Source organism: Stenella coeruleoalba (genome assembly GCF_951394435.1).
Source record: "Stenella coeruleoalba genome assembly, chromosome: 20".
NCBI classification, from domain to species: Eukaryota; Metazoa; Chordata; class Mammalia; order Artiodactyla; family Delphinidae; genus Stenella; species Stenella coeruleoalba.
This window is the reverse complement of record NC_137166.1, coordinates 18,813,222-18,834,428: the sequence shown is the minus strand read 5'-3', so window position 1 is coordinate 18,834,428 and position 21,207 is coordinate 18,813,222. Positions and strand designations below refer to the sequence as shown.

General features: G+C 50.2%; 1 protein-coding gene across 4 annotated transcripts; it reads left to right on the top strand.

The window, feature by feature from the left end:
* Window positions 1-1,577: 1,577 nt before the first annotated feature.
* Window positions 1,578-21,135, top strand: NUTF2 (nuclear transport factor 2). Of its 4 annotated transcripts, XM_079908313.1 has the most exons (6): window positions 1,937-1,960; window positions 2,192-2,432; window positions 15,277-15,404; window positions 16,960-17,031; window positions 17,116-17,214; window positions 18,921-21,135. In XM_079908313.1, exons 3-6 carry the CDS (start codon window positions 15,306-15,308, stop codon window positions 19,032-19,034), a joined length of 384 nt encoding a protein of 127 aa, XP_079764439.1. In that variant the 5' UTR covers window positions 1,937-1,960; window positions 2,192-2,432; window positions 15,277-15,305; the 3' UTR covers window positions 19,035-21,135. The 4 variants fall into 4 exon arrangements, with proteins under 4 accessions (XP_079764437.1, XP_079764439.1, XP_079764438.1 ...); XM_079908311.1 differs by lacking the exon at window positions 2,192-2,432 and having other exon boundaries at window positions 1,578-1,960; XM_079908312.1 differs by lacking the exon at window positions 1,937-1,960 and having other exon boundaries at window positions 2,021-2,432.
* Window positions 21,136-21,207: the final 72 nt, after the last annotated feature.

The window sequence follows — 21,207 nt, the reverse complement described above, 5'->3', positions numbered from 1 at the left end:
TTGACTCATTTTCTTGGCTGTTAACATCTTTCTTTAGATTGGATATTGTAGCGGCAAGGTGACATTTTTATTTATAGTTCCAAGTAATTTAGCTCAAAGCTAGCTACAGATGCCTTTAAAGCTAGCCATGTTTAACATGGGTGTTGGGGCACAAATGGACACTTATTGGGCTCCATAAAACATATGACTCCTTTCTCTGTTACTTATGGAAAAAGCCACTTACCTGGGGTCTTTCCCTGTGGTTTCAAACTGGAATGACTCTAAAATTAATGTCTCTCTAATTTCTGCTCTTCTTCTGGTCCCTTGGCACTGATTTGAGAAACAAGTCTGTGGTGGGGAGGAGGGGTGGGAGATAGGTTGTGCAGTACCTAGATGTGGAAGGGACTGTATCTCTCCCTTCCTAGGGTTAGTTCTGGCTTGTCCTAAGGTGGTGGAAGCACAGCAGTGACCTTCCAGGCCAGGTGGGACTGAAGCCCTTTATGGGTAGGTATTGGATCAGTTGCTCAACTGTCCCCACCCTCCTTCATTAGGAGTGAGGACTTTCCCAGGCCCAAGCCATGCTCTTTAGTGTGTCCTTTAGCTCCTGTGTGTTGAAGGGACTTAGACTGTTTCAGCTTTGGCTCACTTGAACCTCTCAGCAGCACTCCCAGGACAGGGTGAGGGCCAGACTGGCTAGGACTCTCTGGTGTCTGGATGTTGTGAGCACACAACCTATCTGGTGTTTTAGCTTCTGGAGGGGAGGAGGACAGCTCAGAGCAAGGGAGGTCCTAGATACACCACAAGCAGGGCAATACAGAGTCTCCCTGACTGAGTAATAAGAGAAGAATCTAGTCAGGCAAAGTAATAGAGATCTGGGATTTAATTAAACAAAGCCTAGCCTGGTCGTATGAGGCATTCCCGGGAGGAGCGGTGGGGGTGACAGTGAGGATCTGTGAAGGACCCTTCTGGAAGAACAAGAGAACTGAGAGATCTCTGGTCAGGAGAAGACTTGTTGCTATAAACTTTACCTGTGATCCCCCTGGCTTAGCTGCAGAGCATTTCCCCAGCAGGCCTGAACTAGAGACTGGCCTTACTTCAGAAGTTTGCGTTGCCCGGGAAACGATGAAAATGGGGGTTGAAAGGAAAGGGCAATGGGCAGGAGGGAGATTATGGACAATTTTATCACTTAAATCACGGGGAAGGTTTGGGCGTGCCAGTTATTACTCTTTTCTCTTAATAAAAATTAAACTCTTAGCTGCCATGCCTACTGGAAAAAAAACAAAAACCAAACTTGTGAGAATGTCTTGTAGACCCTAACTGCAGAAATCTAAAGAGTAATCTTGTCTCCAGCCCAAGAAAAGCCTCGCCTGCTTGAAACCAGCTTTGGGTCCGACTAGCACCGGGCAGGGCGCAAGAATGTTGGGAAAAACAGAAGCTGTGCGTTCCGCCCCGGCTGGCCTTAGAGCAACACTCGAAGGGGCTGCAGGGGCGGCCAGAGCACCAAAGGGGAGGGGGCTTTGCGAGCGGAAACAGCTCAGGGGCCCAGGGAGGGGCGGCTAGGCCAGTTTGGGGCCAGGCCGAGCTCCCACGGAGGCGGGGCCAACACCGAACGGCCGCGCAACCAGAGCTGGGCCGGACCAGCTGGGACTTGGCGATAACTGAGCCCTGACCCTCGCCTGGCGCCAAGCTCGGGTGTTCCAGAGGCTTCCGCTAGACCACAATTCTCAGGGGCTCGCCTCGGCGGCCTCCCTCCCTGACTTAGTCTCCCCTCCCGCGCTGCGGGCCGTGTCTGGGCCTCGGCGCATAGGACGTCGGGAACTGTAGTTTTCTCCTGGCGCATCTATGCCAAAAAGGAGAACGGGGGGAACTGCGTTTCCCAGAGTGCAGCGGGGTGGCAAGGGAAGGCAGGGGGGAAGGGACAGTCGGTCGCAGACCGCGCTGGGTTGCCGCCGCCGCTGCCGCCATCGTGCCAGCCCCTCGGGTGAGTGTCTGGGCTAGCGCGCTGGGGCGGGGGCTGGGCCGCAGGAGCCGCGCTCCGGGTCGCCTGGAGCCTCAGCTGCGAGTCCCAGGGCCGCCCCTCCCCTCCCCCCCCCCCCCGGCGGCCCGAAGCCGCGCGGGGCCGGGGCCATGTGTCGCGCGCGGCTCCGCCTCCCGTCGGTCCTCTGAGGCGGCGGCCAGGGGGAACACAGAGACAGCCAAGAACCCATTTCAGGCGTACCGTGCCCGTGGCGGGCACACCGGACCGCGCCGGGGCCGGGCCTTTTTCTCTGTTCTGGACCACCCGGATGGGGCTCTCCGGGCCCCGCCCCGTCTGGCCTAGCCCGGCCAGCCCGAGTCCTGCAAACTCTGCAGGCAGGCTAGCGGGCGGACCCCAGCCACACGTCCTGCCGCCCGCCTGCCAAGGATCCGGGGATGGGCAGGTGCCACCCGGCCCGCTCCGGAGTCAGCACTGGGTAAGGGCGCCCGCCTGCCGCAGCCCTACCCTCACCCGGTTCTCAACCATAGCTCGGCTAGGATGTAGGTGAACGCTCCCTTGCTTGTCTGCCCGCTGAGAGTGCACGAAACCTATCTCCCACTCTGGAACTCAGATTCTCCTGCATCGAGGCCAGGGTCAGGGAATCTGGGGTAGGGAGGGGGTTCCACGTGGGACTTCATCCCCGGCCAGTCTTAGAGGATCTGGCTTGATGAGATGAGGCGGCTCCGGACTCGTAGGCTCAGTCCCCGCCCTTCTCTCTGTCAGTGATCAGGCCCCAGCCGTGGGTGGGTTGGCCGGCCGCGTTAGTGGAGGGAGGGAAGAAGCCAAGGAGGTAAGGCTGAATGTGTGAGCCTCCAACACATCGTTAGATCTCTTCAGCACAGCCTAATCCTCACTTCTGCCCCTCCCAGAGTCATCTGTCCTTTTCCCACAGAGGAGGATGATTCGATAAGAATGGTAACGGTAAGGTGGGGTTTAATGGAGGGGAAAGTAGAATCCAGGTCTGAGGTCCCTGAGCCTGGTACCAAACAAGAGGCTGGGCTGCAAGCAACATTGGGCATAGGGCACATCTGGGCTGTGGGGTTCAGATTCATGCTCTGTGAGGCCCTTCTGAAGCCTGGGTGGCAGGACTAGAGCTGGAGGCTGCACAAAGTCAGGCTTCCCTCACCTGCCTGCTCACTTTCCAACAACTGAGTGACCTATGAACAGGCAGGAAGCTGGTTGGGCCTTGGGAAATTGCCTTTAATGATGGCTCCAAGGACTCCATTGATTTCTGGGAGTAGGGAAGTATCTAGCCATAGGGTAGTCTTCTAGCAGGCTTTGTAAAGGCACTCCTGATTGGTGATAAAATTAAGGGACAAGTCCAGAGAAGACCATGGGATATGGAGAAGAGACAGTTCGTTAAGCCTTGATTCCTCTGACCCCAATGTAGCTTCTGAGCCACAGTTCTTGCAGGGATAAAGATGCAGCTAAGTCTCTGCAGACCTGGCCTCAGCAGCATGCAGTTCTTTTAGGAGAGTTGAGTTAGGCCTGTGACGCAGGAAGCCACCATCCTTGGAATTTTTTTCCCTTGAGTATTTCCCCAGGTAATATTTTTCTGGTCATTGAACTCTAGCCTTGGAAGTTTTCCTGCAGTTGAACTGCATTCTCCCTGGTTAAGGAGGACAGGCAAGGAAGGTTCTGTCCAGATCTCGTCACCAGGGCCTGCGTTTTCTCTGGACTCAACCCTCCTAGTCCACATCCTAGCCCACGACCACATGGGAGTCAGGTTCATTCAGCAGACTTAGGAGAGGCCTGGTTTGCCAGTGGAGGTGGGCAACAAGGAGGGACCACCCACAGGACACAAATAGGATCAGTGTGATTGGATCTCTTAGTGCTATAAGTAGTTGTTCCAAGACCTTGAGATTGTCTGGGTTGGTTCTTTCTAGGACACTGGTGTCAGGTGAATTAGGCTTTATGGCTGTGGATTAGTTCACACATTGCAAAGCCCTAGGTGACTTGAAAACAAGGGTTTTCTTCAAGGTCAAAATGCTGCTGTTCCTTGGGAAAAAGGAACAAAGGTTACTTGGGAACAGGAGGAATTCAGGTCCCTCCCTCTCATTCCAATCGTTAAAGAACCCTGAGGTTCTCCAGAATCAATCTGCACCCTCTATTCATGTAGGGCTGTCTTGGGAGGTGGGGCCTGGCATGGGACAGTCAGGATATGGCTGCGTAAGCAAGCGGGCAGGCTGTGAGGATGCTGGGTTCTCAACCAGCTCAACTAGGTCCCTTAGTGACATGGAGACCACCTCTCCTCTCTGAGCCACGTTTCACTTTATTCTGCTGTCTTTGCAGTTGGTGGGTTGGGATGGGAAGAATGATTTAAGTGAAAGAATTCTCAAATTTTAGAACTGGAAGGCACCTTGTATCAAAAAATTCTGGAATACCCTTACTGAGGCATTAGTATCTTGCTTGAAATTTTTTTTTTCTCCTTTTACACCAATGATCCATTTTATTCAGCAACCATTCTTGCAGCACTTTCTATATGTCAGCCCACTGGGCTGAGGCTGGAGGTAGAATAATGAATCCTACCAAGTCCTGGTGCTGGGAAAAGGATGTCACAGTAGTGGAAGAGACAGAGGTAATGTTGCTATTATGTGCTGAGGGCTAAGTTGAAGGGACCCACAAGGGGCTCTTGGCCCTTTGCAAAAGAGGGGGCTTCTGAATGAGTAGAGCACCAGAGAGGAAAGTCTGTTAGTGAGCCCACTCTCCTCTCCAGTGCCTGGAGAAACCACAGAACAAGGTATACTTCAGGATGTTGGGGCCAGGAAAGTCTGGGGTCCCTTGAGAAACTTGGCTGTCACCACTCCAAATTGCTGTGGCTGTTGAGTCTAGCAGCTGTCTTCTATCGGTAGCTCCTGCATTCCTCAGGGGTCTCTGCTGGGTATTCTCCTGGTGCCTGAGAATCTCACCAGCATTCTGTGGTGTGTGGCCTTATTCCCTGCCTGGAACCTGGGTTTGTGGCTTCTGTCTCTTCTGAGACCCTCTCAGGTCACTTATTCAAGTGCCCAGTGCTCCTGGAGTGATAAATATCAGGACATCTTCCAGAGTCAGACCAGAGGCACTCTCCCCAGAAGTGAAAGGGAATAGTCCTTTTGGAGAGAGGGGAGTGGATCCAAAAAGTTTTCCACAGGATGGACATTGAAAGTTGGGCAGGATTTCTGTGCGCTGGGGTTGAGCTGAACCTCCTGATGGGCCTTTTTTTTTTTGTGGTACGCGGGCCTCTCACTGTTGTGGCCTCTCCCGTTGTGGAGCACAGGCTCCGGACGTGCAGGCTCAGCAGCCATGGCTCACGGGCCCAGCCGCTCCACGGCATGTGGGATCTTCCCGGACCAGGACATGAACTTGCGTCCCCTGCATCGGCAGGCAGACTCTCAAGCGCTGCACCGCCAGGGAAGCCCGATGGGCCTCCTTTTTTATTTAATTTAATTTAATTTAATTTTTTTATACTGCAGGTTCTTGTTAGTTATCTGTTTTATACATATTAGTGTATACATGTCAGTCCCTATCTCCCAATTCATCCCACCACCACCGCCACCACCCCCCCACCACTTTCCCCTCTTGGTGTCCATACGTTTGTTCTCTACATCTGTGTCTCTATTTCTGCCTTGCAAACCGGTTCATCTGTACCATTTTTCTAGGTTCCACATGTATGCGTTAATATACGATATTTGTTTTTCTCTTTCTGACTTACTTCACTCTGTATGACAGCCTCTAGGTCCATCCACATCTCTACAAATGACCCAATTTCGTTCCTTTTTACGGCTGAGTAATATTCCATTGTATGTATATACTACATCTTCTTTATCCATTCGTCTGTTGATGGGTGTTTAGGTTGCTTCCATGACCTGGCTATTGTAAATAGTGCTGCAGTGAACATTGGGGTGCATGTGTCTTTTTGAATTATGGTTTTCTCTGGGTATATGCCCAGTACTGGGATTGCTGGGTCATATGGTAATTCTATTTTTTGTTTTTTAAGGAACCTCCATACTGTTTTCCATAGTGGCTGTATCAATTGACATTCCCACCAACAGTGCAAGAGGGTTCCGATTTCTCCACACCCTCTCCAGCATTTGTTGTTTGTAGATTTTCTTTTTTTTTTAATAAAATTTATTTGTTTTATTTATTTATTTTTGGCTGCATTGGGTCTTCATTGCTGTGCGTAGGCTTTCTCTAGTTGCAGCGAGTTGGAGCTATTCTTCGTTGTGGCAGGCGGGCTTTTCAGTGCAGTGGCTTCTCGTTGCAGAGCACAGGCTCTACGCACGCGGGCTTCAGTAGTTGTGGCTCACGGGCTCTAGAGCGTAGGCTCAGTAGTTATGGTGCACGGGCTTAGTTGCTCCGTGGCATGTGGGATCTTCCCAGACCATAGGTCAAACCTGTGTCCCCTGCGTTGGCAGGCGGATTCCTAGCCACTGCGCCACCAGGGAAGTCCTATTTGTAGATTTTCTGGTGCCCATTCTAACTGGTGTGAGGTGATACCTCATTGTAGTTTTGATTTACATTTCTCTAATAATTAGTGATGTTGAGCATCTTTTCATGTGCTTCTTGGCCATCTGTATGTCTTTGGAGAAATGTCTATTTAGGTCTTCTGCCCGTGTTTTGATTGGGTTGTTTATTTTTTTGATATTGAGCTGCATGGGTTGTTTATATATTTTGGAGATTAATCCTTTGTCCATTGATTTGTTTGCAAATATTTTCTCCCATTCTGAGGGCTGTCTTTTCATCTTGTTTGTAGTTTCCTTTGCTGTGCAAAAGCTTTTAAGTTTCATTAGGTCCCATTTATTTATTTTTGTTTTTATTTCCATTATTCTAGGAGGTGGATAAAAAAAGATCTTGCTGTGATTTATGTCAAAGAGTGTTCTTCCTATGTTTTCTTCTAAGAGTTTTATAGTGTCCAGTCTTACATTTAGGTCCTAATCCATTTTGAGTTTATTTTTGTGTATGGTGTTAGGGAGTGTTCTAATTTCATTCTTTTACATGTAGCTGTCCAGTTTTCCCAGCACCACTTATTGAAGAGACTGTCTTTTCTCCATTGTATATCCTTGCCTCCTTTGTCGTAGATTAGTTGACCATAGGTGTGTGGGTTTATCTCTGGGCTTTCTATCCTGTTCCATTGATCTATATTTCTGTTTTTGTGCCAGTACCATATTGTCTTCTTTAATGTAGCTTTGTAGTATAGTCTGAAGTCAGGGAGTCTGATTCCACCAGCTCCGTTTTTTTCCCTCAAGACTCCTTTGGCTATTCGGGGTATTTTGTTTCTCCATACAAATTTTAAGATTTTCTTGTTCTAGTTCTGTAAAAAATGCCACTGGTAATTTGATAGGGTTTGCATTGAATCTGTAGATTGCTTTGGATAGTATAGTCATTTTCACAACATTGATTCTTCCAATCCAAGAACATGGTATATCTCTCCATCTGTTTGTGTTGTCTTTAATTTCTTCAATAAGTGTCTTATAGTTTCCTTCATACAGGTCTTTTGTCTCCTTAGGTAGGTTTATTCCTAGGTATTTTATTCTTTTTGTTGCAATGGTAAATGGGAGTGTTTCCTTAATATCTCTTTCAGATTTTTTCATCGTTATTGCGTAGGACTGCAAGAGATTTCTGTGCATTAATTTTGTATCCTACAACTTTACCAAATTCATTGATGAGCTCTAGTAGTTTCCTGGTGGCATCTTTAGGATTCTCTATGTATAGTATCATGTCATCTGCAAACAGTGACAGTTTTACTTCTTCTTTTCCAATTTGTATTCCTTTTATTTCTTTTTCTTCTCTGACTGCCGTGGCTAGGACTTCCAAAACTATGTTGAATAATAGTGGTGAGAGTGGACATCCTTGTCTTGTTCCTGATCTTAGAGGAAATGCTTTCAGTTTTTCACCATTGGGAATGATGTTTGCTGTGGGTTTGTCGTATACACTGATGGGCCTCTTTTTAAAGTTATTTTTTTCTGATGGGCCATTTGAGGATGTTTGTGTGTGTGGAGTTGGATTTGAGTTGACTACCCCTTCCCTAACTTTGAGATTCTGTGATTCTCTTGCTTTGACCGTATGTGACAGGAATTCTTGAAGACCCTCTCCCTGAGGGAGGCCACAGCAGTGGGTTATCCCTGCAGTGACTTCCAGGCCTGGAGTCAGTCTGGAGTGACTGATCGTTCTGGTAATCACCCTTACCACCAGGTCTGTGTGGCGCCTTCTCCTTCTCACCCTATCAGCTGGAATGTGTCTTCCTGGGAGGAATCATTTGCTCAGGCCTGGCTACAACTAGGGAAGTGTCTTAGTGGCCAGGGAAGAGGAACACAAGAGAGCTGGGGTTGGCCCTTCTCACTACCCTAGGCCTTTCTCTTTATTTGTTGCTGGTACCTGCTATGTACCAACTCCTTAAGCACCCAGGCTGGAGTGGGGGCTACGCTGGAGAAGGAGAACCTCCCCTCATGAGAGGGGTGTGTCCAGGGTACCTGGGAACTGAGGGTAGTTTGCCTCAGTAAACTGGGGGAATTCTGGAATGTTTGTTTCTTAAAGCCTCAGGTACTGCATTAGAGCCACTGGGTCTCACCAGGGCAGAAACTGTGGCCCCCTGGAAGGATGTCTGTAAAGAGACATTGGTTCACTTGCAGAGATGGTCAGGCCCAAGTCAAGGCAAGTTCTCATTTGTAGGTTGTAAACCTGCTTTGACAGGCTGAGCATGCACTTAGAGGCTTCTGTTCTGATGGCCATGGAGCTTGCTGATTTCAAAGGGGAAGAAAAGGCCTGGGCTCCATTCCTCACAGCCTCATTTTGCCATCTATGCTTTCTGCTGCTTGACATGGGCTCTCAGCTGCTCCAGTCCAGGCCAATTTTGTGGACATTTTAATGCTGACTATGCCAGTGGCCTTCTGTGGTCTTGAATTCTTTCCTAATCTCTCAGAGTCTTGGTTTCTTCATCTACAAAGTTACACTAATCACACCAGCTTTTCAGGGCTGTGAGACTCCAATGAGAGAACACATGTAACTGTTTGGCTTACAGGAGTTTGACTTACAGTACATGAACCAGCAAGTTCATGGATGGGAGCTCTCTAGGACGGGGGCCTCAGAGATCCCTGAGCCACCTGGGAAGGGGTGGCCACTCAAGGACTGAATAAGCATGGAGCAGAGGGACTACAATGCAGGTCTCGGGATTCACCTTCTGGGCCAGCCAGGGCAGCCTGAAATCTCTGGAGCCCTTTCTTCAAATAGAAGATAAGGAAAAGGCCCTTAGGGTGCTGGGGGCACCTAGACATCAGGGGTCTGCCCCAGGAGAGGGTTCTGTCCTGGCCAGCCATCTGGGCAGCAGACCTTAGCTGATTTCCCTCCCAACTTCAGGCAGGGGAGTGGTGGACGAGGCTGTTGCCAGTCCTCGGTCAAGGCTGCTCTTTAGTGTGGTGTCCCTATAGGAGACTGAGATATCCACCTTCTTCCTAGCTCTTGACCTAGTATTCACCTAGCACCTGCCAATGACTGCTTACAGCTGAGTCCTGCTTTATACCCTCAGTTGATTACCCCTAACATCCTCATAATTACTGATGAAGAGACAGGGTCAGAGGGTCATACCATGAGGGAGAGGAGAAGCAAACTAGAGGCCAAGCCTTTGAGGGAAGTGGTTGTGTGCCTACTATTCAGCCCCAGTTGTCCCTCAGGTGATCAGAGCCTTGTGGGGGGATGGAGGGTGTTTGGGGCTAAGCCCCACTTCCCACACGCCTCAGACAGATGGCTGGGTGGAAGGCAAAGGATTGTTTCCTGACAACTTGGACAGAAGGTGTGGGAGGAGGGGAAGTGGGTCACTTGGCCACTTAAATTGAACAGGGTTTGCCCAGAGCTCAGTCCTCCAGAGCAGAGGGGCTGGGCCAGGCACCATGGGAACAGGGGTGCCCCAGTCAGGGAGACAGACCATAAACAAATATGTAAATGTGACAGTCTCATGCAGTGACAAGTGCTAAGAAGATGAAACGGGGTGGTGAAGTGAGTAAATGGGTGGCTGCTTTAGACGGAGTGGTCACAGTGTCTGAAGGTATCTATGAGGAGGTAACATTTGACCTGACACATATGTGACAAGGAAGCAGACACATGGAGATCTACGAAGAAGGGTGATCCAGGTAGAAGGATCAACAGTTGCAAACCCCTCCAGTGAGACAGGCTCAACATGTTCCAGAAACAGGAAAATGCCCAGAGTGGCTGCAGAGGACGGGAAGGAGTGGGTGGCAGGAGACAAGGTTGGATAGCTGGGAGGCCAGGCCACCCAGGGCCTTGAAGCCAGGATAAATGGTTGAGACTGTCAGTGGGGAATGGGAAGGGAAGTCATTGGAGGGCCATAGGACAGGATATACAGCACCCCTCAGATCATGGAAAGAGGTGCAGTTTGTTCCTGAAGGACAGGCACTATGCAGCCTTCCCTCTCACTCCCCACAGTGCACGCCTGTGCTCTGGGTTTAAGCCAAGGTTGTCTGTCAGTCCCACCTGTCGGAGTCCTTCTCAGCCTCTGCTTCAGGGCTCTTGGAGGCCTAGCAGACAGTAGGTGTGAGGGTAATAGAGATGGTTGGTGCCAATTTCAAGGGTCCCACTATAAGCTCAGCATATCTGGCATTCTTTGCGGACCTCGGTGATAGGCCCTCAGAGGTGAGCATCCTTCTGTTTTATTAGTCTGGAGTCAGTAATGTCCTCTTCCTCATCACTCTCCTGCCTCCAGCCCTGACCCAGGTCCAGCTAGGCCAGCATCTATATCTGTTTTGCTGAGATGGTAGAATGGGGTTGTGACTTTGAAGATTTGGGAAAACTGTGAGATCATCCCCAATGGGTGAAAACACCCATTGTTTAGTGTGGCAGTCTGCCTGGTGCCATTGTTTGGAGGCAGAAGCCCTGGTTCAGACCTGTCTTGCCCCTGTCTTGCCCCTGTCTGAGAAAGCCAAGGTCAGAGATCAGGGCTTCAGCCCTACATGTTGTTCATTTTTTTTTTTTAATTTATTTATTTTATTTTTATTTATTTTTGGCTGTGTTGGGTCTTCATTGCTGTGCGCGGGCTTTCTCTAGTCATGGCGAGCAGGGGCTACTCTTCGTTGTGATTCACAGGCTTCATTGTGGTGGCTTCTTTTGTTGCAGAGCACGGGCTCTAGGTGTGTGGGCTTCAGTAGTTGTGGCATGCAGGCTTAGTAGTTGTGGCTCACAGGCTCTAGACTGCAGGCTCAGTAGTTGTGGCGCACGGGCTTAGTTGCTCCGCGGCATATGGGATCTTCCCAGACCAGGGCTTGAACCCATGTCCCCTGCGTTGGCAGACAGATTCTTAACCACTGCACCACCAGGGAAGCCCCCATGTTGTTCATTTTTATCTCCAGACTAGTTATCACTGGGAGTCCTGGCTCTGGAGTCCACTAAGCCTGGTTCCATCCAGTTCCACCATTTATTAGGCTTGTGACCTTGAGCAAATTAGCTGACCTTGCTGGGCCTCATTTTGCTCATCTCTAATATGGGAGTTGACTCACAGGGTGTTAGAACAAATGCACGTAAAGCCCTTAGCACATTTCTACACGTAATACACATTAGTGAAAATGAGACATTATCAGCCGGACATTGCTGTTTCAAGTTTCAAAATATGAAAACACTGACCCAGAATTTGAGGATAAAAATGAAGTTTTTTCTGTTACCCAATGGAATCTCCTGGGCCAGAGGTTTTAACCTGGGGTCTGTGACAACCTCAGGGAGTATGAATGAGTTGAAATCATTCACAAGGCTGGGGCATCTCTGCCTCTGCGGAAATTTGTTGGGAAAGGGCCATGGTTTATGAGACATTTTTAGAGCGTCTTTGCACCCACAGAGACCTAAGGGTCAGTGAAAGCTGAAGCTCAGTGGGTGAGAGGTCACCAAGGTCATTTCTGCTCCTCGAGGAGCCTGGCCTTAGTCAGCCTAAGTGAAGCAGGAGACGGTGTGGTCAGCAGCCCTCTTGGAAGAGCTGTAGGAGAAGCTGTCATGAAGGTCACTCTCCAATCTGATGTGAGGCTGCCCCTCAGCCTTGGCATTTTGTTTCTTTCCAGGCTGTTCTTTCCACAATAAATATATTAGAAACAAGGTCAAGGCTGGCTGGCCATCCTGGGGAACATCCTCCCAGCCTGGCCCACCTCTCCTCTATGTTGCATGGGGATGGGAGGTGGGCTCTGCACCCTGTTGCTTTTTCTGGACTCAGGAATGCTGCCTCCTGGCTATGAGTGCAAAGCTTTGTGGAAGATTTGGAGTCAGAAACTATAAATCCTGTAGTTTGCTGGACTCTGTGCTGGGAGGTTGAGGAGGTGGGGTCGGGTGTGGCAGGAACCACACTGGAACCCTCACAGCCCAGAGCTGTGTTCAGGCAGAGGAATGAGCCCTGGGTGTGTTGATATGGCTTTGCACGTGGGGTTGGAGTCAACAGTTGAGTCTGGAAAGGAGGACCCAAATGTGTGGCATCTGAACAGTGACCTGAGGGGAGGGTGGGCATCATGGCAGGAGGACTCACCTGTGCAAAAGACACAGGGAGCAAGCACTCAGAGAGTTCTGGTGTGTTTATGTGTGGAGCTGGATGGAGATAGGAGAGAATGGCTGAGGAGTCAGGGACGGGTGTGGATAGCCACATGTGGAGCTTTGGGGATTTGACCTTTAACCCAAGGGTGAGGGTTTTGTAGGGGAGGGACATGGACAGCCTTGTGGTTTAGAGCTCAGGGATGCAAAGTTAGCAGAAAGCAAGCAGTGACCTTGACCAGAGAACCCAGTATCAGCACTGATGTACTGGGTGAGCTTGGGGCAACCAGCTGAACCTTGGTTTTCCCACCTGTAAAGTGGGCTGACAGTGGAATCTGACCACATGGCGATGTGATCACGACATAGAGATAAACACATGAAGGTCAAGAAGGCCTCGAATGAGGTTGGTGTTGGCCTCAGCAGCCCCATTTTGACATCTTTAAAGCAAAGTCTTCAGTCCACATACTTTTGAAGGTTCCTTCTCCCACTTTCTGGGAGCCCCTGAGCAGTCCTGTTCCTCAGGAGAGCTCACTCTGCCCTGTCCCACTCCACCGGGCCAAAGGGGTCTTCTTGTCCTTTTATCCCTCCACCTCTTTACTCTACCACTACTTCTGCCAAGTAGTTTTTGTATTAGCATGTTAATCACACTGTTAAGAACAATGTTGAAAAAGGAAAAAACACCCCCCCACTTCCTTCACCTCACTGTCCCACCACATGGCGCCACTTTTTTTTTCTTTGGATGAGCTTCTGGCCTTATTTCCCCTCATCCTCCATCTCCAGCTTCTCGGTTTCCTGCCCTAATCTCTTTCTGAGGCTCTAAACAGGCTCTTTCTGTTTCTTTTGACTGGCATACTCCTTTCTCCAAGATCTTCCCTGAGGGCTGCTTAGGACAGAGCGGGAGATGGCCCTCATCCATTCCTCCAGCTTTCCCCCTGCCCCAGAGTTCAAGATGCTCAGCAAGGCATCTTGAGAGCATGATGTGGTAGGGTTGGGCCACGATGAGTGAGCCAAGCATAGTGAATACTAGGGTGGAAGGGGCAGAGATGCGAGATGTGGGGCTGTGTCCTGCCTCCAGTAACCCAAGTTTGCATGTGGTACAGTCACAGTCTGACCCCTTGGAAATGTGACCAAGACAGAGCAGCTGGGACTAGCTGTTGATCCTATGTTTTTCCCATTTGTTGATGTATTTCTTGGCAGAGTGTGAACTGGGATACACCTTGTCCCAAGCAGGCGTGACCGGGTCCAAGCTTTCTCCTCTGCTTGTTTTAGACTTTCCTGGACATTTCTTAGTCATCCCAGCACTGAACTGCTATTTTTAGTGCCACCACCTCCTAGGGGACTTAAAATAAAGCTGGCTCAGCTTCCTGGCCCCTCATTGGCTGGAGTGTTGGTCACAGGCAGGGAGATTGGCTGGATTGGGGATAAGCCACTGCCCACTAACACTGTCCTTCCCTCTGGCTCTTCTGGCCTTGGGTGAGGTCATAGGGACTGGAGCAAACTAGCACTTACCATGTTGAGTTGAGGGCTTTACTAGGTTCCCTTAGTGAGACCACAACCACTGGCAACCTCAGGGTTCCACCCTCTTATAGAGAAGGGGGCTGAGGCCCTAAGAAGTGCAGTGACTTGTGTGAGATCCCACTACTGCCAATGGTTGTCTGCCAGGGCCAAACCCACCTCCTTACTGCTTTGGTTCAGAGTTCCTGTTATTAGGAGAGAGGGGGTGGGCTCCTCTACAGTCAGAGATGACTACAGAGCAACACACAGGTCTGCTGTCATGGATCCTGCAGGGAGATGCACGCCACCCTACCCGGGCCTGCCAAAGCGTGAGCGACTCTTTCATCTGGGGCTTGGGTTTTCCGTCTAGCAGCCTGGGGTCCCTGATATCTGTAGCGGGGGGGCCCACCCCTCCCTCTCCTCCCCCCCTCAGAGACTGGAGAGGGGCAGCCCTTCTGATGGAGTGAGTGCTGGGATGGGGATGTGAAGACATGACACATTTCCCCCTCACAGCCTTCATTTCCCCTCCCAACATTTTTGTTATTACCTGTGATCCTCTGAACCCATGGTTCCAGCTCTGAAGTGGGTAGATATAACCCCCATCAGTGACGAAATCATGTCACCTGGCCTCAAAGACGTAACTACCCCCTTAAGACAAAGTGTGTGCGGGGGGATTCACTCGCTGTCTTTGTTGCAACTGGGGCCTTGAGGAGCCATTTCCCCCCACTCCCAATGGGTCTTCTTCCACCTGCCAGTAAGCCCGGAGGGCAGTGTTGAGGGACTGAGTGCTGAGTCTCAGCAGGACAAGGAGTGGGCCTGAAGGCTGCAATAGAAGACACTCCACATACAGACATCAGTAGTTCCCGACTTGCAAAGTGGGAAGAATAGCAATAACTCTCAACAGCCTTGCAGGTTGTTGAGAGGATTAAATGAAAAGATATGGGGAGAGTGCTTAGCTCCTCCTTAAAAGCCCATCCCTCCATTGGACTTGCTCTGACCTTCCTTTGTCCTGGCTCCACCCTCAGCACCCATCCTGCTGTTTCATCCACGAGAGCCCCTCAAAGGAGGGTCTGGGTCTGGTCCACCTCTGGGCTCCCTGCACTGGTCTGTATTGAGGGATCGCCTGTCAGTTCCCTGGGCCCTCTCTGTGTTTCCTGGGAGAACAGACGTCAGCAAAAGACTCCCTACTCAAGGAGGTCTGGGAGGGGTGGGGGTCAGTGAGGAGACTGGCTGGCTACCTCCTGCTTCCACGGTACCAAGGTACCAACACTACCCTCCCTGTCTCACTGGACTTGCAGGTCTCAACGAGGCCGGGTGACGCTCCAGAATGGGAGACAAGCCAATTTGGGAGCAGATTGGATCCAGCTTCATTCAACATTACTACCAGTTATTTGATAACGACAGAACCCAACTAGGCGCAATTTATGTAAGTCTTCAGCTCTAGGACCAGAACGGGACCTCAGGGAATCAATTCACATGTTGGGCCAGTGCCTCCAGTTCAGAAGTTCTGGCAGCCCTCACTGAATTTGGCTGTCCCCTTTTATCTGAGCTACTCTCCATGGCACAGGGGGCTTAAGGCCTAGCCCAACTCCCTGGTCCACACATTCCTTTCTGTCATCTATAAGACTGGATTCTGATACCCTAGGCAGCAGGTTCTGGGCTTGCCATTCCATGGTCCTGGGAGTGCCTCTGTTCTAGATTGGGCAGCAGCAGACAGAGGCTAGGGCTCATGGTGCCCTCTGGAGGCAGCAGCTGTAAGCATCATCAGTGCCCCGCTGATCTCTCCTGGAGGCCCCAGGTCCACCTTCCTTTGGGGGGCCAAAAGCCGCTGAATGCTCATGGAAAACAAATGGGGTTAGTCCAGGGAGGTTGGTGTGTCTTGAGAAACCCTTCTATGCAGGTATGATTTGCTGCTGTTTTAGTGATGTTCATATATACCAAGAGTTAATTGTATTTGACCCTGCCCAAGACAGAAATGTGATTGATCAGGCCACACCTAGCAGGTCTGCCCAGGATAGGAGAAGTAGGAGTCATCCAGCATAGCCTTGCAGCCTGACTGGGCTGTGGGCAAACTCCTTTGTGTCTCCCTCCAAAAAGTCAGGGCCAGTTCAGAAATTTTGAAGAAAAGAAAAGGATCTTACCAGTGGAAGAACAAATCCAGCACAGGTATTTGATTGTCACTATCATAGGTAGAGAATTTTAAAAACTCAAACTGGTATGACTCTGGGATCCTTGGCACTTCTACCATATTGCTTTTAAAATCAATTAAAGCAGGCCTGACCCAGAGAAGAGTTAGCAAGGTCCTAAAAGAGTACTTTATGTATGTCATTTTATATAAACCTCAGCACATATTCCTTTTAAAGATCAGGAAACTGAGACTCAGGGGGAGAAAAAAAAAAGTAGCTTGCTTAATGTCAGAGCTGGTAAGTAGCAGAGGCACTTTTGAGTTCTGCCCCTGAAGGCTGTGGCAGGAGAGATGGGGTGGGGAAGAAGTGAAGGTAATGGGTTACATGTTGATGGTAGGGAGGGTCCCGGGCAAGGCCTTGTCAGCCTCCATTCCTCTCTGACCCCATGGGAAGGGCCTCTTTGGAACTCACTGATGGCTTTTCTGGGACTGGTGCTGACTGACCATGCAGCAGGATGGCTTTTGACTGAGCCCTGGCCACATATAGCCAGCCTGGAGCTCATGCATATCAAAGGCCATACAACTTCTTGAATAAAAGGTGGGACGTGAACTTATTAATAAGTTTGTATTTTGTTACATAGTCTTTCAGAGCTTGGGTTCTGCAGTGCTGGGGTGTAATTAAAGAAGTTGTTCATCCTGTAAAGTTTGGAAGTTACCCTCATTTTCCTTCTTTACAGGCAGGGAAACTAAGACATGAACTAATTTCCCCAAGCAAGACCCTTTTCAGGGTCCTTTCAGGGCCTCAGAGATACTCCTTGTGCTCTGAAGCCCTGACCCCAGGTTTCCTGGTTTTCAGATTGACGCGTCATGCCTTACGTGGGAAGGACAGCAATTCCAGGGGAAAGCTGCCATTGTGGAGAAATTGTCTGTAAGTAAGGGCCAGGGCTGGGCTGCAGGCAGCTCCTTCCCCACCCCACTGGCCACAGCCCACCACCCACTCTTTCCTTTGCAGAGCCTTCCGTTCCAGAAAATCCAGCATAGCATCACGGCGCAGGACCATCAGCCCACGCCAGATAGCTGCATCATCAGCATGGTTGTGGGCCAGCTCAAGGTAATAGTGCTGCTGCCTTGCAGTGCTGCTGTCCTGCTTCTCAAGGGACACCCAAAGTGATGCTTAGAGCTGTGTAGCTCAGTACAATAGCCATCAGCCACATGTGGTGATTTTTAAATTACATTAAGTAAAATGAAATAAAATTAAAATGTAGTTCCTCAGTTGCATTAGTCATACTTCAAGTGCTTGTGGCTGCCTATTGGACAGCGCAAACATAGAACATTTCTGTTATTGCAACAAGTCCTATTGGAGAGCACTCGTATAGAGCATTTTTGGAAAAGGGACAAGAGGTATAGGAGCAGGATGGGGCTGTGATCCAAGCCACTGGGCCTTTGCACTGCCTCAAGGTGTAGGTGGGCCTTCTGCAGGCAGCTGATCCTGAGCTGGAGTCCATGCTGCCACTCCCCAAGCTGGCTGCTGATTCTTCCACCTGCTGAGCAAAGCAGATTGCTGAAACCCTTGCTTCTCTTTGCATTTCTCCTTCCACTTCTCAAGACCTGTTACCTTCAAAGCCTTCCTGTGGTCCCGTACCCCCCAGGAACTCCTACTTGTTATGCTCTAACAGGCTGAAGCCAGATTCTTGATTTCCCAAAAAAGCCTCTCCTCCTTCCCAAAGCAGGACAAATGAGCTGCCCCTTAACCAGGTTCCAACCTCCTGGGCCTGTGGCATCATGGGGCCCAGAGTAACAGGCCCACATGCCTTCTCCCTAGGCTAGGCAGGGCTTCTTGAGTCCGTTACAAGGGTGGAAGAAAGTGGCGGGGGGGGGGGGGGCTAGGCCTCTCCAGTGGACCCAGACGGACCTGCCTTCTGGCCTGTTCTTTCCTGTTAGTTTCTCCTGCCTGTCCAAGATACCGTGCCCAGCAAGTGTGCTCAAATAGGCCTTGGGAGTGAGGAGGTCTCTCCTGGGGTCTTAGTGCCCACTTTCCCAGGCTGGAATCAGTTAGCAGTGCCTCTTCCCACCTGGCTTCAGGTTCTTTCTGGTGTTTTTGTCCAACCCCCAAAAGACTGATTTGCCTCCTTGCTGATGATAATTCCTGGAAAAAACAGTGATATTAGAAACACTGTTGGTTGGCTGGGCTCCTACCTCAACTAGGCCTCATCTGGGTATTCTGCAGTTTGGGTGGAAGTCTCTCGCCTTTCTTTTTTCGTTGCAAATATGTTACATGACAAGAAACAGATTACCTGATAGTGCTGCATTGGTTTTTTTCGCTTGTAGAGCTGTAATCAGTGTGAGCTTGGTTTTGAGCCTTTTCGCATGTACTTGGCCATAGTCAGTATTAGTAGTACCTTCTCCTGGTTGGACTAACTGGCATAATCAGACACTAAGATTGTTTAGTTTACAGATTACTGTGAGTTACATGGTAAGTGCTGCAGAACTCTTTCAAATTGATCATTTGTGCCCAGAAACATGGGTTCAGAGGCACGTACGTTCTCTGCTCTGTTGCTGTAGCTAACTGGTGAGTTGTTCTGCAGTTTGTGTACATAGCAGTGTGAGCTGCCATCTCAAGGCCCAGTTTAGTGCCCAGTTTAGTGCCCAGTTTAGTGTTTCATACATTGTGTCAATTCACAGTCACAAGTACCCCTTAGCTCTCCTAGGATTTGCGTCCAAATTGTAGGGCCTGATCCCAAGTCAGCGTTCACCTCCTGCTGAACACCCTTCCTGTTCCTTGGCCACCTTACTGAACCATTTTCTCTCTCCTCACAGGCCGATGAAGACCCCATCATGGGGTTCCACCAGATGTTCCTATTAAAGAACATCAATGATGCTTGGGTTTGCACCAATGACATGTTCAGGCTTGCCCTGCACAACTTCGGCTGACCTCCTCCCAGCCAGGCACTCATGCTGTTTCCTCCTCCCTCCTCTTCCCGATATTATTCATGCTCCTCCAGATGCTCCAAATATCATACACAAATGAGCAGGGCCGCGGTGGGAGTGGGCGCAGTGCGCTACTGCTGCCGAGGTATTGTGCATGATGTTTGGACGCTAGACTAGTTGCATCTGATGGGAGAAGTTTGTGTTGTACCAGCGCATGCCTTGGAAAGACTTAAGTAATGCGAAAGGTTGTCTTTTTTTTTTTTTTTTTAATCTACTGACAAGTTGCTCTAGTAACCCAAAGAAGTGAAGGAGAAAGCAGCTGCCTCACCACCGAGATATTGATTTGTTCAGATGTTTCAATGCCTCATGATACAATAAAACCACAAAAATTTTCTTAACAGTTTAAATTGTTTTAATTAGTTTAATAGTTGGCTGGGCATCAGTAACTACCCTGCCTCATTGGCTCTCTCATGTCTCACCCTCCCACCTCTGCCCCACTTCAGCGATACCTGTTGCAAGGAGAAAACGCTGAAGCAGCACTCTCAGCTGGCTTCTCTCAGAAGCCCTGTAGGGCATAGTGTTCCCTCCATGGCCCACCTGGTCTTGGGAAAGTGAGCTGCAGACAGGCAGAGCTCAGGTCTGACCTGAAGCTTCCTTTGCACTGAAGCCTCTGCAGTCAGTTCTGACACCTCCTGTGATGTCTACGCTGGGTAGGGTCAAGGCTCTAATGACATGTGAGATGACCCAGAACCCCACCGAAGATGGAAAAGCCTTGGCAAAAATGGCCCATTAGCTTCAGGCCCTCTGAACTGAGGGCTCAGCAAGGCCAAGTATGAGCAGAGGTTTGAGGGAGAAGGGCCTGTTCTATCCACAGAAGGGTCAGGATCACATCCAGTGTGCCCTGTAAATCCCAAGCCAAGCAGAGGGCAGCTCTGATGCTGTACCATCTGCTGTGGATATCATTACCCAAAGGGGAGTAACTCGAACAGCTAGCCTCCAATGCCCATGGAGCCAGGCCCGGTTGGGTTGGAGTATAGATTTAGAACTACGAAAGAAAGCATTCTGAGTTTGAGGGATTTAGGTTCTAGGATTTCTCACCCCTGAGACCTCTGCAAGGCATCTCTAGGCCTCCTCCAATTCCCTCCCTGACCACACACACACACCTTCACACTATCTTCAAATCCCGGGAAGTCTCAGCTGTTGGGGCAGTTTCTGCTCCTCAGTTTTGGGGACAAGCCTTGCCTAGTACAAATCTAGCCCTTGAGCCCTGAGACCTTGGTGGTGTAAAACTCGTGGCAAGGTAGCAACCACAGGCTAGAACCAAACCCAGGACTTGGGCTGATGCCCTGTTAGGGGTTTTAGGATTGGTGAGGGCACCACAGCTTTGCCTGACCTGCACAGCCCCCTTCCCTCCTGCACTATGGATGGAAGCCAAGGACTTCCTCAGACCCCCACTGGTTGCCTGGCTACACTGGGCACTGGGCTGGATGATGTGCTGTTTGAAAGGACAGCATACTCAGGAGATTTCAATGGGGCTGATTTCTTGGCTGCTGTGTATTGGGGGGGTGGAGTTTGGGGAGAGAGGTAGAAACCTGCTGCCTCTTAAACCACCCTGTATAAAATCTGCAATACAGCTTTTCCATGTATCTGTGCCTGAAATGTCTGCAATAAAGAGGTGTTTGTAAACTATGGTTCCTTTCTTTTTGCCTGAGGGTGCCAGGTCATGCAGGGGGATGCTGGGAGACGTTAGGGAACAATGTGATGTTTGTGGTGGGACCATCTCCTCTGCCCTTGCAATTCCGGGGTCCGTGACTTCACGGGTCCCCTCAGGTCTTGGGTTACACTGACCCACTTCCCAAAGGGGAAACCGAGGCTCCTACCAATTTAGCTTGCTCCTGGGGCATCTGAGGGATTCAGCTTGGGCAACCAAATTGACCCGGTCCTAGGCCCACCATGAGCCCATGCTTTGAGAGTGGACATGGACCGGGCGGGATATCCTGAGGCAAGTAGGGCGCTTTGGGCGGTCCAGTAGGTGGACATTTGCTCTGCCTCAGCCTCAAGGAACTCCCCAGACCCTACTAGCGCAGGGGCAGGACCGCGGTAGGGGCGGGCTCCGGGAGGGGCGAAGCGTCCGACCCCCAGCCCGGAACCTTTCTTCTCCGCTCTGCTCAGGTTC

Excerpts from the sequence above, each read along its gene's own strand:
- NUTF2 (XM_079908311.1), top strand. The coding sequence starts at position 15,306 with ATGGGAGACAAGCCAATTTGGGAGCAGATTGGATCCAGCTTCATTCAA. Across the intron at positions 17,032-17,115 it reads CCATTGTGGAGAAATTGTCT|AGCCTTCCGTTCCAGAAAAT; the intron begins GTAAGTAAGGGC and ends TTTCCTTTGCAG. Across the intron at positions 17,215-18,920 it reads TGGTTGTGGGCCAGCTCAAG|GCCGATGAAGACCCCATCAT; the intron begins GTAATAGTGCTG and ends CTCTCCTCACAG.